Here is a 19,614-nt window from a genome sequence, read left to right as displayed (position 1 = left end):
ATTTCTAGGGCTATGCTATGTCAGTTCTTTTAAATTTTTTAAAAACATTTTTATGTTTATTTGTTTTCTAGAGAAAGAGAGAGGAGAGCCACAGCACAAGCAGGGGACAGGCAGAGACTGAGACACACAAAATCTGAAGCAAGCTCTAGGCTCTAAGCTCTCAGCACAAAGCCTGATGCGGAGCTCAAACACATAAACTGCCTGAGCTGAAGTCAGACGTTTATCCCTATACTTATTTCATCCATCCCCCCACCCACCTCTCGCCTAGTAATCAGCAGTTTGTTCTCCAAGTTAGGAATCTTGTTTTTTTGTCTCTTTTTTCTTGGTTCATTTGTTTTGTTTTTCAAATTACACATGAGTGAAAGAATATGGTATTTATCTTTCTCTGACTTTGCTCACCTAGCAATATACTCTCTAGGTCTATCCATGTTGTTGCAAATGCAAGATCTTATTCTTTTATATGGCTAAGTAATACTTCATTGTACATCTATATACCACAGTTTCTTTATCCATTCATCCATTGATGGGACACTTGGGTTGCTTCTATAATTTGATTATTATAAATAATGCTGCAATAGGCATAGGGGTCCATATATCTTTTCAAACTAGTTTTTCATATTCTTTGAGTGAATACCCAGTAGTGGAATTCCTGGGTTATATGATAATTCTATTTTTAATTTTTTGAGGAACCTCCATACTGCCTTCCACAGTGGCTGCACCAGTTTGCATTCCCACTAATGGTGCGTGAGGGTTCCTTTTGTCCACACCCTCACCAAAACTTGTTGTTTCTTATTATTGATTTTAGCCATTCTGACAGGTGAGAGGTGATATCACACTGTGGTTTTGATTTGCATTTCCCTGATGATGAGTGATATTGAGCATGTTTTAATGTGGTGGCCATGTGGATATCTTCTTTGGAGAAATGTCTGTTCATGTCTTCTGCCCATTTTTTAATTGGGTTACTTGTTTTCTTGTGTGTTGAGTTGTATAAGTTGTTTATATATTTTGGATACTAACTCTTTATCAGATATGTCATTTGCAAGTATCTTCTCCCATTCAGTAGGTTATCTTTTAGTTTTGTTGATGGTTTCCTTCACTGTGCAAAAGCTTTTTATTTTGATGTAGTTTCGACAGTTTATTTTTACTTTTATTTCCCTTGCGTACCTAGAAAAATGTTTCTATGGCCAATGTCAGAGAAATTATTGCCTGTGCTCTCTTCTAGGATTTTTATGGTTTCATATCTTACATTTAGCTCTTCAATCCATTTTGAATTTATTTTTGTGTATGATGTAGAAAAGTGGACCAGTTTTATTCCTTTGCATGTAGCTATCCTGTTGTTCCAGCACCATTTATTGAAGAGACTGTCTTTCCCACTGCCTAGTCTTGCCTCCTTTGTTGAAGATTAATTGGCCATATGATCATGGGTTTATTTCTGGGCTCTCTATTCTATTGATATATGTCTCTATTTATGTGCCAGTACCATACTGATTACTACAGCTTTGTAGTATATGGCATGCCAGTTTTTAATCATGCATGCCTTCTGAAGGACACAATGGCATGAGAACTTAATCTCATCAAAAATTGTTAAAAAAAAAAAAAAAAAGAAAAAAGAACAGCGTGGTTACAGGAGAAAAGAGAGAAAGAGCTGCTTTCCCACTGTAATCAAACTATTTTGGTGATTATTTTTAAAGGCCAAAGAAGTATCATTAAAATCTCACATTTCTGGGGCACCTGGGTAGCTCAATCAGTTGGGTGTCCAACTCTTGATTTCAACTCAGGCCATGATCTCATGGTTTGTCAGTTCGAGCTCCGCATTGGGCTCTATGCTGACAGTGCAGAACTTGCTTGGGATTCTGTCTCCCTCTCTCTCTTTCCCTCCCCCGCTTGCTTTCCTTCTCTCTCAAAATAAAGAAAGATAAACTTTAAAAGAAATCTTACATTTCTAATGGAAATTTAACTTGATTAGGTAGTGATCATTACTTACCACATGCCAATTATTTTGCAAGGCACCAGGTAGATGTTGTGAAGGTGGAAATTGATAAAACATTGTCTTTGACTTTAAAAGACTCATAGTCTCTCTAGTGGCAATGGATTCCTTTCCTAGCTATAATACAAGGCAGAAGAAAAGGCACCACATAGAGGTGTAAATGACTTATAGTGGGACTGAAGCAGCAGAGCAATCACCAGATTCCTGGTCCTCAGTGCCTGGTGTCTCTGAAACCAAAGCTGCTCTTCCTCAGCTCTCACAGAAGAGTTAAGGGAAGAGCTCTGTCCAAACGTATGGGGCAAAACTACAGACCACAGGCCTAAAAGCTTCTTATAAAAACTTTCAAACAAACCACCTGTATCCTTCCCTTCGCCATCACCCTCAGTGGTTCCTTATAGCCAATTACTGAGCCTTTCTGGGGATTCTTCAGCTGTCAGATAATTTCTAGAGAGTACAGCCTTTGTGGGCACTTAGGTTTGTCTTCCTTTTTTTCTGCTAAGTCATTTACCATTCCTTTACCCATTCCATGTCTGACAGGCTATGGACTGGGGTTGAGATGTCTCTGAGCTTCAATAAACCTGGGACAAGTTTCTGATTGTTCCTGCTGGATTTTCAAAAGGAGAGTAGAATGGAAATGACTTAATTATTTCATCTTAGAATCTGTCTTATGTGATTACTGCAATTTCATAACTGAACTAACATGAAGAAAAGAATAGTAAAAACAGGGTAGAAAATTTTAAGCTCAAGCTATAAAACCAGATCTGTTATAGACAAAGATTGAACAATGTGGAGAGTAAGGTAGAAGAAGATGTTTTATGGTTTTCAGAAAGCAGAAAGAAATCACAAAATATCCCAAATCATCTCAAGTAGGCCACCACTCTGCCTGAACTAAAGCACGAGTTAGTAAACTGCAAATAATTCAAACCTTCACAAAGATGGTGAACTCCTCCACTTTCTCATTGGCTAAGAGCAACTTCTTTTGTGCACCTTCTAGGGCCTGCTCACTTTTCAGTGCTAATCCTTGAAGATGCTTGGATGCTGCTGTTTCAATTTCTGCCATTGCAGATTCGGTCTCACTTATTTTTGATACTAGGAGACCAAGCTTGACATCCTGCAAAAGACCGGTAATCACAGAATAAAAAATAATTCATAAACATATTTAGAAGATTTAGTTATTCATGTTAGATAAAGAAATGACTTCATGATTCTTTTTATGTATGTGTTTGTTTTTATTTGGGTTAAGTTGATGGTTTTTTTATTTTCAATAAAATATGGTGAGCACATATTCTCATATATTTATCATCAAAATTAGTTTGTTTTTAAAAAATTATAAATCATTAAAGACATGGAAGCTATTTTAGACCAAAAGATCTAATATGTCAATGGAAATATTTAATCAGTTTATAAGTTTAGGTGGATCTAAAAAATTTATATCCACTTTTGCCAGTTCTTAATAGTAGTGTTCATTTAAAAGACATTATCAAGGCGCACCTGGGTGACTCAGTCAGTTAAGCGTGCAACTTTGGCTCAGGTCATGATCTCATGGTTTGTGAGGTTGAGCCCCACATCAGGCTCTCTGCTGTCAGCATGGAGCCCTCTTCAGATCCTTTCTCTCCCTCTCTCTCTGCCCCTCCCTTGCTTGTGTGTGCCTTCTCTCTCTCTCTCTCTCTCTCTCTCAAAAATAAACATTAAAAAAATGAAAAAAAAATTAAGATACAAAATCTGTTTCTCTAATATAGCATTACCTTTAATGTTAAACAAATGCTTAGTGTTTCATGTAGAGGTATGAACAGTTTTGTTCATAGTAATTTTGGGCAGAAAAAAATTACAGTTTTAAAAATGAAAAAGATATGGTTATATTCCATTTCTAAGCTAACATGTCTGAAAAGCATACCTTTTTTTCTAATTCCTCTTTAGTTTTTTGATACATCTGTTCAAACTGTGACTTCTCCTTTACAGCAACACTGAGTCTCTGTTTTAGTGAATCAATTGACACCTTCCTGTTGGAACACTCTTCAGTTAGTGTCTTCACCTACATTAAAAGCATAACGATAACTATTATTGGTAAAGCCATTCTAGGAGTATACTCTATTTGTTTCAACAGAAACCAAATGATCCATGAATAAGTCTAATTTCATTTATTTTCTCATAAATGATATCACATTTAAATAATAACAGCAAAAAAATATAAATGATATCAAATTCAAGTAAATTAGATTTGGAGAACTCACTATGAATGAGACTAAAATCCTTAAATCAATAGCAAAATGAAAAATGCACAAAAATGTATGAATACAATACTAATTTTAACTATGTTTCCTTTAATTACTAACCTTAACCTCCTTAAGCAGGGGATTGGTTGTCTTGAATTCTTAAGTAAGTCATGGATAACTTTCAATTCTATCTCCAATATAACATGTACTTTTTAGGATAAAATTAAATAATAATGTAACATAGTTATTATACATTTGAAAGAAGAAATAGTTTTTCTTTTTTCATTTAATGCCACTAAAGATATAATTACTTATACACAGATTCTAAGACTATATCTGAAATGATTATTAAAGTTTAAAAATCAGCAAAATTTCAGTGATAACACTGAAAAAACCTATAGGAAGTAATTATAATTTATGTGGGTGTGTGGGAAGAGAAAGAGAAAGAAAATCCACATGCATTTGTCTTGCTCATGTAAAATTTTCTTTCTTAAATCCATTTGAGCTAAGAGATACTTAGATTTTTATCTCCAACAAGAAAAGTAAGGGAGATGCTCTCTCTGGAGTGGATAACATTTAGTGAATGCCAGAGCACAAGCTGCTTTAGGAGTTGTGCAAATAGCACCTTTTTTTTTTTTTTTTTTTTTAAATATCTCTTAGTCAGCAAATTGCTGATTTCTACTTTGGGGCCAGATATACAACTATGTTAAATAAAGCTCTCTTCCCAAGTATACTGAATTCAGTGTATCAAAGGAAAAAGTACACTTTTAAAAAACTGTGGTAAGTACACTTTTTAAAGATCTTCTGGTAGTTATTGGTTATTACCTTTTTCATTTAAAAATATATGCTTGATTCTATCATAAATGTTAGTAAATTAAATAAAGCAAATAAATAATTTATAAATTGTATAAATTCAACTTTAAAATGTTGAATAAAATGTAATTACATACCCAGAAACAGTGAAAGTTTTAAAAATTAAATGTGATTATCCTCTCATGTATTTACAAATACAAAGAGAACGTGTGACTATATTATGTATGACATTTTAGAGTTTTGAATTTTAAAACAAATAACGTACTTTCAGATCAAAAAATGTAATTATGTAACAGCAGACATGTATTCTATGAATATTTTCTAGGAATTTATTAAGACTGAATATTCAAGTTAAGAAGGTAAGAGAAAAGTGGTATTTTCTACTGTCAGAGAACATAAAAATTGATACCTTTTTTTCAAGATTTTCTAACATTTCATTAATACTCTCATTACTTTCCAAATTTACTTTCTGTCGAAATTTCAAGTCCTCTATCAAATGTCTTTTCATGGTTATATCCCTCTCCATTCGAGATATCCTTGAAGGGGAAAAAAGAGATTTTATAAGAGAGATAGAAAATACTGAATTTTTAAATGCTAACTGATATTAATTGCAAATTAATAAGATATTTGCATGAGATGGAGTACTGATCTATTCATACTCTGTGTACTTATAAAATCCAAAATCCAGTTGTGACTGGTAATTACAGTATAATATATATGCATTAAGGCATAAAAATTGAAGAATTGAGAAAGATTGAGAAAATTTATGAAAAATTAAAATTATTATATTTAGGGGTGCCTGGGTGGCTCACTTGGTTGAGCATCTGACTATTTTGGCTTGGATTGTGATCTCATGCTTGTGACGATCAGCCCCGTGTTGGGCTCTGCACTGGGATTCTCTCTCCCCTCTCTCTCTCTGCTCCTTCCCTGCTTGCACTCTCTCTCAAAATAAAAGATAAAAAATAAAATAAAATAATTATATTTAAATTATATTATTGCATTGCTCAGAAAAATCAAACTGATATTCAGAGATCATTAAAAAGCATAGCACTGATAGAAAATAATTCTGTATTTTAATAAACAAACAAATGTAAAATCATATAATATGATACAAAAACACTAAAATTAGGCATGGTATCTTCTAATTTAATATCACATATGATTGAACTGACATATCAGTTTAGCTTAAGTTGATGACAGATATGAAATGGTAGATGCAGAAACAACTATTACTGTGCCTACTAAATCTTAACAGGTAACATTTACTGAGTGCTCATTAGGTGCCAGTCTCTGTTACAAGTACTTTACACGCTCTCTCTTAATCTTCACAAGAATTTTACGAGCTAATACTATTAAACTGAGATACAGAGCTGGCAGGTAGAGGAACTAGGATTCAAAGACTATTTCTCTAGGGCCCTCACTATTAGAGAGTAAATAAGACTGCCTCTTATGCTAATAAATAAACTTGAAGATACTTTGTTTACAAAATTAACCAATATTTTTGTCAGTAGTTTCATCTGTTAATATCACTTCTAAGTGATCTTCACTTAAAATGTAGTATATATGTATCTGCATTATTTTGCTAATACATATGTATATATTCTCAAATTATCAGGGACAGACTCGCATTCCACCTAAACATCTTATCACTCCCTAAGCTCTCATACATCTATAAATATACAGAGAAAATCATTTTGATTCAGTGAGACAGGACATTTTAAACCCCTTTTTGTTAAAAAAAAAACAACACATAAAATACAAACTTTTGTAATCTTCCATTTATTTTAGAGACCAACAAAAACTTTCCTTTTCTTCCACCTTAGCTTTATAAGCTTAGGCATTAAATCCAATTTGAGATCAACCTACATATATAATTTTGGTCAAAGAATTACCACATTCAGAGTGTTTTGTTCGTAGTCTTTAGGTCATTAATTTATATACATTCAAAATTAAATGGTTACTTCTAAGAAGGCAAATATAACTTTAAATATTCTTACTCTAATTAAAAAATATTAAATAGCTTGTCATCAACTATGCTTATAGAGAATATTCCTTGAACTTTCATCTTATTGAGGCTTAAACATGAAGGAAGGAAAAGCTAATTTTTAACATGGGGTTTTGTTTCTTGCGTGCAATGTTTAATAGAGTTAACTATCACTAGGTGGCACCAAATACAATGGATAAAAATATCAAGAACATACTTTTCATGCATTTCCTTTATGTGTTCTTCTTTTGCTAGGAGTTCAAATTTCAGAGACTTCACATTTGAGGACTGTTTAGTGAGCTCATTAGTTGCATTCTAGATTAAAAACACATATAAAATCAAATAAACTTTTCAATTTTTGGTCAAATGCAGAATCAAAATAAATGCCATTCTCATGAAGAATAATATTGAAATAAATATGATTATAATTAAGAAGGGCATTTTAATATACTTGTATATTTTAATATTTTTAAATGGTTTATTTTATATGTTTTAACAGAAGTACTATGGTATACTAAATTTTCATATAACACACCAAAACCACAAAAGAATGCCATCATATAACAATTACAAAAAGTACACACCCAAAGTACTTTCTGAGGAATAAGGACTATCTCTGTAAAATGTAAATGTGCATGTGATTAATTTAGTATTTTGATAGGCTAACAAGATCACGTGAAATGAAAGCTTGATTTACTAAGAACCTGTTATAACAGACTAAATGTGGTCACAAATACTTTGCTGCTCCTCCCATCAAGAGGGATCCATCTACTAAACCTTTAAGCCTGGTCTGGTCTGGCCTGTGATTTGCTTTGACCAAGGCAAATGTGGCAGAAATGACATTATGCAAGTACCAGCTGCTGGGCCTAAACCCTTGCAGCTACACCTTTGGCTCTTGGAATGCTGCCTGGGATCACCTTGCAGGGAAGACAGAGGAAAGAAAGGCCATGGAGGAGTACTGGGGTATCCCAGCAGACAGCCTGCAGACCAACTCCCAGGCTGTGAGTGAGGCTATCTTGGAACTTGCAGTCCAGGTAAATCCTTGAATTAAAAGAATGCAGGCATATCAGAGAACTCAAAAGAGAGAAGTAAAAGAACTGCCCAGTCAACCCACCGGATCATAAGAATTAATAAACTGCCATTGTTTTGAGCTGCTACATTTTAAGATAGTTTGTTAGACAGTAATAGATAACTGATAAGGAATCTTAGGGATACGAAATACTTCCTTACTTGAATTTATTGATCATACTATTTATTATTAAAATATTCATGCATAAACATGAGTTTTTCAAAGCAGAACAGCTTTGTGGTATTTGTTAACGCACAGCCCAAGAGCCAGAGGTACTAGTGTATCAGGAACCCTAACTTTCAATTTTGACTCAAGTGCTAAGTAGATAAGTAATCTGACACATTACCTAGTGTGTCTGATATTATAGTTTCTCCACCTACAAGACAGTAATAACATACATTAAGTTACTTGTTAAAATTTAGAAGTATTAACTTGATATAAATAGAATAAAATATGATAGCTTTAAATATATTTGGAATAGTTATTTTGCTAATCTTTGTTTGTAACTACAATCAATTGTTTCTGTTAGAGCTATTCCTAGGTTTGACTGACTCATGCTAAAAAAAATTGTAAATCTGTAAAGATGAAACCATTAATCATGAAACCATTGCTCACACCATTTAAATACAAGTCAAATTCATTAGACAGACTTTAAATATCTTATTGGTATAGAATATGTGAATAAAATTTTTGAAATAATTTTAACTTTTACATTAAATATATAAATTTCTTAAAAATTTAGGCTTAAAAACCTTAACATGGCAAGTAGACTGAATTTTAAAAATTTTGATTAAATGTTTGTGTAATGCGGGGCGCCTGGGTGGCGCAGTCGGTTAAGCGTCTGACTTCAGCCAGGTCACGATCTCGTGGTCCGTGAGTTCGAGCCCCGCGTCAGGCTCTGGGCTGATGGCTGAGATCCTGGAGCCTGTTTCCGATTCTGTGTCTCCCTCTCTCTCTGCCCCTCCCCCGTTCATGCTCTGTCTCTCTCTGTCCCAAAAATAAATAAACGTTGAAAAAAAAAATTAAAAAAAAAATGTTTGTGTAATGCAATCTAAATTTCCAGCATATATGATGTGCATTGCCAGAATAAGATATTCCACACTAGTGAATTTAGCAGATAATTGAAGCTTTTGATTTAATTATTAATCTTAAATTCTCTCTGGAATGATTGTTCACTCACTTAGAAATATGAACATCTATAATTACATTAAGCTAATAGAGATACTTCTATATAGCTATATATTATAATCACTGTATTAATTATATATATTATATTGCTGTATTATAGTATCACTATATCATTATATAGTCATGTCTTTTGGAACTATTATGATATAAATGGCAACTTACCCCTAGTCTAAATGGTCCCAGAGTGCTGTTTTTCTAATTTTGTGTTTTTACCTTAACATTTTAATATTTTCTTTCTCTCTGTTGCTCTATTGGTCTGTTGGTCGACATTTCTTGCTTTTCCCATATTCCTGACTGAAAACAATCATCCTGCCCCTTAATATGCCTACTTCTCATTCGCTACTTTTGAGATATTTTCGGCTCAGAAGTTAAACAAATAGACTTATTAGAGTGGTACTTAAAATAAAAGACAACGGGCAGTAAATGAAGCCTGACAATATCTTCAGTGGAATAAATTAAGTGGATTTTAAGGTAGTTGTTTTTAGACTTAAGGCTGTTATTTTAGGTGACTGAAAATGCTATAACTCTGGCTTCTGGATAGTTGAGGGATTACTGAATTACAGTAAATAAAACAACACCAGCTTGATATATACTTTTTCTAGAATCTCTAAATCTCAGAGCCACTTCATTTGATCCTTAAAAATCCTTATGGAGTGGGTAGAAAGGTATGCCTGCTTTCAACCTCTGGAGAAGTTATTTCCTCAGTAGAGTCCCATAAGAAGTTAATGCACAAAGAGTGATCAAAACCCAGGGCCTCTAGCATTTTCCATTTCTACTATACAAAATTTATCTGCAGCATGACCTCAAATCTGGAGGAAAACATGTATGTCAAAAATGTCACAATGGTAAGAATCCATCATGGTTAGAGCTTTCCTATCTAAGTTTGTTAAACATTTTTTTTTTTTAATTGCAGAGTGTAATGAATGAAAGCATTGACTCTGAAGTCAGATGGACTGAGTTCTAATCTCAGCTCTATCACTTAGTAGCTTAGTGACCTTGGACAATTAACTTACCTTTTGTGTCTCTGCTTTCTCAAAAGTAAAATAGAATAACAGACCTTATTTCACAGGGTAGAAATGAGGATTAATGAATTACTATTTGTAAAGGACTTAGAACCAGCCTGGCAACAGGTTACATATAAAGGAACAGTAGTTTAAAAACTACTATGCTTCATTACGAACTTACTGGGAAACTGGAAAAGAACACGGTATATATCAAAAGGGATGCTTTCAACAATCAAGAAGTCAAAGAATCACAAATATAAATTAGAGTACTATTCAATTCAAAGTGTGTATATAACTACAAATAAACTAATACAAAATAATGGTATATATATGTACATACATGTATGTATATTGGTATATTGTATATGTATATGCATATATATAACATTCACTGGAAGGAATTTGTATGTCTCTAAATATTTGATCATCTATCTATATAAAGTTGGGTACCTTGAAGAAACATATCTAATATGGGTAAAAATGAAGATACAGAAAATACACATGAGCACTCAAATGATACTGAATGTATCACGTATATCTGAGAAGTACACCTAAGAGTTTATACAGAAAAGTCTAAAGTTACTTGGATAAAATAAAAAAGATGTATATAAGCCTTTAATATATACAAATCTAACCAGTTTTTCTAAAAATTTAGCATAAAAACATCAACTAGAAAAGAAGTCATTTCTTGGAAAATTATTGTGCTAACGATTTGATATCTGTCATGGGTTGAATTGTGTCCCCTCAAAATGTATATGTTGCCGTTTTAACCCCAGAACATCAAAATGTCACTGTGTTAGGATAAGGCCTTTAAAGAGGTAAGTATAGTAAAATGAGGCCATATCAGTGGGCCTTCATCCAATATGACTGGTATCCTTCCAAGAAGAGATTAAACACAGAATCACACAGACTGAGGGATTACCATGTGAAGACACAGCGAAGGTGGCCATCTACAAGGTAATAATTCTAAAGACTCAGAAGAAACGAAACCTAATCAATACCTTGATCTTGGAATTGTGGACTCCAGAACTATGAGAAAAAAATATTTTATTATTTAAGTCACCCAGTCCCTGGTATTTTGTTATGGCAGACCTAGCAAACTAATAGAATATGAAAACAGAAATTTGTAGTAGCACAGAGTATTATGTACGTTAAGGTACTGGTCTTCTAAGGTATTTCCATATTAAAACATGAAACAAGACAAAAGTAGAGATTTATCCTTTTGTCGCGGGCCAGTGTTCCAGGACTGCAGGCTACTCATGGACATTTCAAGTATACATCAAGTGTGGTCTAAATGCTCCAGGCATCCTCACAGTCCTACCTTTGTGATTCACACATTCCTCCAAAGTGAAAGAGAGATTTATATACAGGTAAAAACTGACACCATGGGAAACCATAAGGTAAATAACTTCTAGATATTGATATGGGTCTATTAGTTCCAAAAATTAAGTTAGGACATTAGCAGTACGTAAAATCACATAAGTAAAATATAAGTCGACTTAAAGCTATTAATAACTTAAAAAAAATTAGAGGTCAGATTAGGTATTATTGGATCCAACATTCTATTTTACCTTATTGAAAACTAAACTTTTATTAGGAGCATGAAGACTTAAATGTAAGAAGAATCATAGAACCATGAATTAAAGCCTCTATGATAGTATAGTAACCTAACACTGTATAGTAACCTAACACTGAAATGTTCAATTTGTACATTTTATTCCACTTTTTCACAGACAGAAATGCACTTTAAGAAGATACATCCACATACACCAAAACTTACGTAACTATTTTTTCTCATGTTTCTATTACACAAGGTATTTTAAACTTACAAAATGTAGTGGTTGAGGCAAGTTATGCACACAAGAACTGTCTGAAGATGATGGTATTCAAGAATTATCTAAATTAATGCCACTGTGTATATCTCATTCTTATTAACAAAGCAAAATATTTTCAAGTAATGATACAATCATTTACTTTAAGCTTTATACTATTTTATACTTAGCAATCCTTCATTTAAAGATATTATTGGAGAATGTACGTATCATCTTTTGAATTAAAAACAACTGAGTCCGGGGTGCCTGGGTGGCGCAGTCAGTTAAGCGTCCGACTTCAGCCAGGTCACGATCTCGCGGTCTGTGAGTTCCAGCCCCGCGTCAGGCTCTGGGCTGATGGCTCAGAGCCTGGAGCCTGTTTCCGATTCTGTGTCTCCCTCTCTCTCTGACCCTCCCCCGTTCCTGCTCTGTCTCTCTCTGTCCCAAAAATAAATAAAGGTTGAAAAAAAAAATTAAAAAAAAACAAAAAAACAAAAAAACAACTGAGTCTGTTTGATGATTCAATATTCTAATACTCTCTTAACAGTCATAGGTACTCTGTTCCTAATGTATTCTGTGCATGTCCAACCAGAACTTTCTTTCTAGTGACTCTCATTACAGTGATGGTCCCAAACACACTGTCTTTTTAGCTACCAGCTAGCAATCCCCACTGAACAAAATAATTAAATACGTGAGGAATAAACGAGCTTGTTTTAAACAGTATGAAAATAAACTTTGCAATTAGAAGCCACAAATCCTGTTTCTTACAAGGTAATTCTATTTAAACTAAGGTCAGCCTTATTTTTAAGTTGTTGACAGTTTCAATTGGACTTAGATAGAATTCTTTATAAACAGAAAGAACACTGATTGTCATTCTTACTCTCAGGCCTAACTCACTGAAATCTATTATACTAACCCACCTTTGCTCAGGGCTTCTCCCTCCCTCCACTTCCCTCCTCCTTCCACATTTCCAACCAACAACAACCAAATTAAAATAGCAGCAATTGTGTAGAGGGAAGCAATTCAACTTATGTAGATACAGAAAGGATTCTGTTCAGTGCAGGGAGGAATGGAGGTCAGAGGGGGAGTTCAGCAGTAGAAGAGAAATGACAATGGCCAGTTTCTATCACCATCCTAGGATTTCATGGTGTCTTGTCATTTTTCAGAGAGTAGTGTTATGAGTTACCATATAAGAATCTACTAGGCTAAAACAGATCAAATATAGAATCAATAATTTTTGGATTATTTATGCCATAATTTACCCTTAGTAGAATTTAAAAAATTAGCATCGATATAAACATGTCTTTAAGGATTCGCTAACTTAAGGGGCACCTGGGTGACTTAGTCGGTTAAGCATCTGACTCTTGATTTCGGCTCAGGTCATGATCTCACGGGTTGTGGGTTTGAGCCCTGCGTCTGGCTACATGCTGACAGCGTGGAGGCTGCTTGGGATTCCCCCTCGCTTCCCCTCCCCTGCTTGTGCTCTCCCTCTCTCTCAAAATAAATAAATAAATAAACATTTTTCAAAAACCTAATATATATTTTCACGTTTAATAAATTTATAATCACCTTTAGTTTACACTGCAATTGCTTCATCTCCAAATCCATGCTCCTTGAAGGACCAAGTGATGTAACTTGTATCCGTGGAACTATTACTCGGGAAACTTCTTCTGCCAAACTTGTGATTTCAGATGAGGACTCCAATTTCTTCAGTAAGTCTTCTTTTTCCTTCCGAAGGTCAGCCAAATCTAAATTTAGCTTCTTTTTTAAAAAGAAAATAAATATATATGTATTATAAAAATAATTATCTTTAACCTAACAATTATCAGCATAAAATTCTAATGCTAAAGAGTGAAATTAATTCTAAAAATAGTTATCGTTAAAACTTTACAAAGATTATAACCTCGACTAGTTTTTGCTTCTGGTCGTAGGGTCTGTAAAGGTTAAAACAAAATGGACCAGCTGTATCTAGTATCTTTTGGTTGGCTGGTCTTTACTCATGATGTGATATTTCTTTGACTTCACATAGACATGGCTGAGCCAGAGATTCACATATTTGATAACCTTGACTTCAGGGCTGATGTACTTAACTGGTAAAAGCCAAGCTGGAGCAGGACAGGATAACAGATGTTAGTTGTTTATTCCATTGGGTAGGTCTTACTATCCTATATGGCAGCCAAAACGTTTCTCATTTAGTAACATAAATGTTAAGTCCAATTAGCAGAAGAGGCTTATTAGAGATTTAGCTCAAATAAATAGTGTGCAAATTCGCTTAGTCTTATGCATCTGACTGTTGACAAGTCCTCTTTGTAATATTAGCGTGGAATTGCACTAAACTCCTTACATTTGAATTTTTAATAACATCAACATTTTACTAAGAGACATACCTACCGGTAATGTTTTTATGAAATAGTGTAGAAGAAAGGGTCTTAATGTCAGCCCTTCTTGTTCACCAATCTGCAGTCAGCAGAATGCCACCAAGCTATAATGGCCTAACAACCCACAGCTCCTTAAGAGGTAACTGCATTACTATTTTATGATTCCAAAGAAGCTTATAATATGGTAGTTTAACATAAGGAACAATTAGATAAAATGGTACTGAAATCTCTCAGGGGGCAAAAATCTTTCCTTCTGAAAAACTCTAATGAGAAACAGCAAAAGATGTAGCCAACGTGTACAGTAATATAAATATGGGATAAAATAAGTTATTTAAGGATTAACACTACATATAAACATGACTTTTACAAACTATATGAACAATTGCATACGTGTTTGTGTGTATATGTGTATAGTATTAAATATGAATATTTCAGATACTAGATTAAAAATTAGGGCTTGATATATTTGATATTATGTTCTGGTGAAATAAGTATGTTTCAGTGAAAAAATATTTCTTTGATTATATTTGAACTTATTTAAAAAATATTTTTAATGTTTATTTATTTTTGAGAGAGAGACAGAGTGCAAGTGGAGAAGGGGCAGGCAGAGATGGAGACACAGAGTCTGAAGCAGGCTCCAGGCTCTGAGTTGTCAGCACAGAACCTGCCTGACATGGGGCTTGAACTCACGAACTGTGAGATCAGGACCTAAGACAAGTCAGACACTTAACCGACTGAGCCACCCAGGCACCCCTGATTATATTTGAACTTATGATCTAAAGGTGTGGTTCTGGGGCACCTGAGTGGCGCAGTCGGTTAAGCGTCCGACTTCAGCCAGGTCACGATCTCGCGGTCTGTGAGTTCCAGCCCCGCGTCAGGCTCTGGGCTGATGGCTCAGAGCCTGGAGCCTGTTTCCGATTCTGTGTCTCCCTCTCTCTCTGCCCCTCCCCCGTTCATGCTCTGTCTCTCTCTGTCCCAAAAATAAATAAACGTTGAAAAAAAAATTAAAAAAAAAAATTAAGGTGTGGTTCTATATATTTTCAGGGAATATTCATTCATGGATTGTCTCAAAAGTACCTAATAATTAGTATCTAAAAACAACCTTATAATTTCCCCAAGACTGAAAATCTTCTGGTTATCTCCCAAGCCTGAATCCATTTCCCTCCTTGTTTATTAATTCTCTATGTCTAATCAATTGTCAGGTTCTATAAATTATGTAATGCTTCTCATATTCTTTCCCTGTGCCACTTTCTTAATGAAGACTCTCACTATCCTACTAAGACTACTGCAAAGCCCTTCCCCTTGCTGCAATCTTCCCTCCTTTGAAATGATCTTTTATACAACTTTCTAAAACAACACTGGCCTCCTATTCCTTTATTTGAAAACCGTTCAGAAGCTTCTCACCCCAAAAGAATAAAGCTCAGATGTTTGTGGTTACAATAAGGCTAAGATTTAGCTTCAACTTGTTTCAGTTAGATATCACCTGAAGTCAATCTTGCCTGCCATTCCCCAAACCAATGCCATTTCTACATTGATGACTCTACACATGGTGTTTCCTTCTGCTGAAATCTTGCTCATGCTTAAAGAAGAGTTTAGTAGTTCCTCCTTTATGAAGGCTTCTGTTCTTCCTTTTTTTCTTCAACAAAGTAACTTCTCCATTCTCTTATCTCCCATTGCTCTATGCCTGTTCTTCAACCATGAACCCTAGTTAATCCTTGAGAGCGGACTGTGCCTTTTTCCCCTATGTATTCCCCAGGCTATCTAAAAACAATGCCTTCTTGGAGCGCCTGGGTGGCTCAGTCAGTTGATCCTCTGACTTCGCTCAGGTTATGATCTTGCAGTCCGTAGGTTTGAGCCCCGCGTCGGGGTCTGTGCTGACGGCTCAGAGCCGAGAGCCTGTTTCGGATTCTGTGTCTCCCTCTCTCTCTGCACCTCCCCCACTCGCACGTTGTCTCTCTGCCTCTCTCTCTCTCTCTCTCTCTCTCTCTCTCTCTCTCAAAAATAAATAAACATTAAAAAAAATTTAAAAACAATGCCTTCTGTATAGTAAGGACCAAAAGAAAGTTTCCAAAAATTGAAGTCTTGATATTTGTAGCATGGATGGTGCTATGAACACACATCAGTTTCAGTTTATATTTATAATCTATTAGTTTATCACTATATAAATTAAAATACACTTTTATTAGTAAGGTAATGTTATCAGCATTTACTTAGGAAGTGTGCATCGGAGCATTTATCAATCCTGAAGTTAATGCTATGCATCTAAATTAGACTTTCTGAGATTTTAATTTGGTATGACATAACTCATGGCTACAATTCTATGTGGAATCGTAGGCAACACTGAAAACTGAACTTTGAGGAGGCTCTTTTCTTCCCCCGAACAGCTCTGGTGGCTTCTCTCATTTGTTAAATTTGTATGCCATTAGATTTCTGTCTAATCCTTCCACGGTGGTAGATCCTAACACTATAAATAAATCCTTCATGGAGGAAAGACCAAGCCAATAAATTCAGATCTCTAAGACAGGTATACGTAGATTTTAACTTCAATCTAACAATATAAAAATTCATTAACTAAAGAAACACTGAAATTATGGAGACAGCAAACCACAATTTATAATTTATTAAAATATAAATCATGTTTTGATTTACCAATATTCAAAATCTACAATCTTTAAACCATATTCCATAATATTAGTTATATATGCCCAGAAATGCTACAGAGCATATGCTGAAATAGAGGATATAAACAAATCATATATTTCATCAGTTTGGAGTTTTTTATCCCTCAGAATTTTGGACAAATAATCATGGCCCTATTACTAACTTCTCTCAGTGAAAGCATCCTCTCTTATTTGGAAATGCTACCAATGAGACAAGAAGCATAAATAATTTTCTTTAGTATACACAAGTTTGACATGTGAGACCACATTGTGATGATCTTGTTAGAAACAGATTATGCTTAAAATTTATGAATAAATTAAGATTACTCTTAAAATTGTTACTTTTCCTTTTTTATCAAAACCATGATTCCTATTTCTATATTATTACTTTACCATCTCCAAACACTTAAAAATATATGTCATTTCTATTAAAACCATAAATAATAATAAAACACAGGGAAGAGTCATAATTTCTGGATTTTAGCTTTGGATCTACTGCTTACCAGTTGGGTGACACTAATTAGCACATGACTTTGTTTCCTCATTTAAAAATTCTAGAGATGATGCTTGTCACCCTTGCAAAGGTAATTTTGAGGGCAGGATTAAAAAAAAAATTATGATAGCACTTGGAAAAATTTAAATTTATAGCATTACTATTAGCACTACCTTGTGGTAAGTGCTGCCATAAAGTGTCTGAGAATTATCTTAAAGGCTGAGAACCTGGATTTTAAAAAGTGCTTTGTGATATATCCAAAATATTAAATATATAAATATATATATATAATCCCTCCTTTAAAAGATATAACAATCCTTTAAAAAGTCTATTTCAATTTAAAAGTTGACTTCAGTGAGAATAGGTGCTGAGATTTGTATTGATTTATGCTAGTCAATTATTCTAACTAAAGGTTACAAAGTAGAATTTAATACTATAAAATTTGAAACTAGACACTAGTTATTATTTATTTAAATAGAACATTGGAGGATAAGTCTCTGAAAAGAAAAGAGCCCTCTATGCAACTGTAAGAGGAAACAAAATATTTTGGAGAATTCTTTCTTCAGTAAGGAGCTTTGAGGTAGGCAGAATACTCAGATGACCCAGTGACCCATGCCTTGCATAATACCTTTCCCTTGTCTCTGGTTGGGACCTGCAAATATAATGGACTATCACTCCCATGATTATATTATTTGCATGTGTTATATGCTAAAGGCATTCTGTAAATCATGGTTCCTAATCACAGGCCCTTGAATTAATCAAAAGCAAATTTATCCTGGCTGGTCCTGATATAATCAGATAAGCCCTTTAAAAAAATCCAAGGTGGTGGGGGTGGGGTGGGAGAGGTGAGGGGACAGTGCACCCCTGGGTGGCTCAGTCGGTTCAGCATCCAACTTTGGCTCAGGTCATGACCTCATAGCCCCTCATTGGACTCTGTGCTGACAGTGCAGAGCCTGCTTGGGATTTTCTGTTTTCCTCTCTCTCTCTGCCCCTCCCCTGCTTGCATTCTCCCCCCCCCACCCTTCTCTCTAAATCAATCAATCAATCAATCAATAATAAAAGAAAAAATGAAAGAATTCCTGGGGCCCTCCTGAGATCAGAGAGATTCTCCTGCTGGCCTTGAAGAAGTAAGTTGCCATGTTATGGAAGGAGTGTTGGAGGGATATAAGACGAGGACCTAAGGAAGGCCTCAGGAACGAAAATGGTCCTAGAACAGCAGTGAGTAAGAAAACAGGGACCTCAGCCGTACAATCGCAAGGAACTGAATTTTTCCAACAAACACAAGAGCTCGGAAGAAAAGCCTAAGCTCCAGAAAGGAAGGCGGCCTGGCCTTGAAGATACAACACGGATGGCAGCCCTGTGAAACTCTGAGAAGAGGACCTCACGGTGCTGTGCCAGAACCACCACCCATGAACACTGTGAGGTACTGAGTATGTACATTGTTTCTAAGCTAAGAAATTTGCGGCAACTTACTATGTAGCATGGAAAACTAATGTGAGTCCCCACTTCTAAAAAATAAGTCTCTTTCTTGAACCTTGTTCTCTTATGGCCAGCCTGCCCCACCTTGACCAAATATCCCAAACCCCACAGTATATAGTTTGCATAACATCCTCACCCTGGTTTAATGTTTTCCTTGTCCATAATTTTGTGTTAATTTTATGTCTTCAATTGTATTAAAAAATGGTCTCATTTTCTATGCTAGAAATAAATAGCCTCTAGATCTGCATCTTACAGTTTAATTACAAAGCAAAAGCTCTGGCCCAAAGCTTCCTTTTGCTGGTGTAGCCGTGGAATCCCATGAAGAGGGTAAATAAGGCTCTCTTGACATATTCTCCCTTGTTCTCTTATGTAAGAGTTCACTCAGTTTATTCAAGAGATAAATTTCTTGTATTCTGGGCCCCAACTTAACATTTTCTGGCAGATTTCGATAGTGAATATCTAAACCCAGAACTGACTCAGTATCTAGCATTTATTTATTTATTTATTTATTTATTTATTTATTTATTTATTTATT

At 34.7% G+C, this 19,614-nt stretch overlaps 1 protein-coding gene across 2 annotated transcripts in view; it reads right to left on the bottom strand.

Annotated features, from left to right (window-relative positions):
- CNTLN (centlein) overlaps positions 1-19,614 on the bottom strand; it is a 315,169-nt gene that overhangs the window by 43,423 nt on the left and 252,132 nt on the right. For both annotated transcript variants that reach the window (XM_040481333.1, XM_040481334.1), the window contains exons 19-23: positions 13,639-13,830; positions 7,215-7,312; positions 5,423-5,549; positions 3,882-4,019; positions 2,913-3,098 (exon numbers count right to left, since the gene is read on the bottom strand). In XM_040481333.1, the coding sequence (XP_040337267.1) occupies positions 2,913-3,098; positions 3,882-4,019; positions 5,423-5,549; positions 7,215-7,312; positions 13,639-13,830 (741 nt within the window). The remainder of the gene's footprint in view (positions 1-2,912; positions 3,099-3,881; positions 4,020-5,422; positions 5,550-7,214; positions 7,313-13,638; positions 13,831-19,614) is intronic.

The sequence above is a fragment of the Herpailurus yagouaroundi genome, unplaced genomic scaffold, assembly GCF_014898765.1.
Source record: "Herpailurus yagouaroundi ecotype Mexico unplaced genomic scaffold, PumYag 160, whole genome shotgun sequence".
In the NCBI taxonomy this organism is placed as follows: Eukaryota; Metazoa; Chordata; class Mammalia; order Carnivora; family Felidae; genus Herpailurus; species Herpailurus yagouaroundi.
The sequence above is the reverse complement of the archived record's forward strand: the minus strand, read 5'-3'. Positions and strand labels throughout refer to the sequence as shown.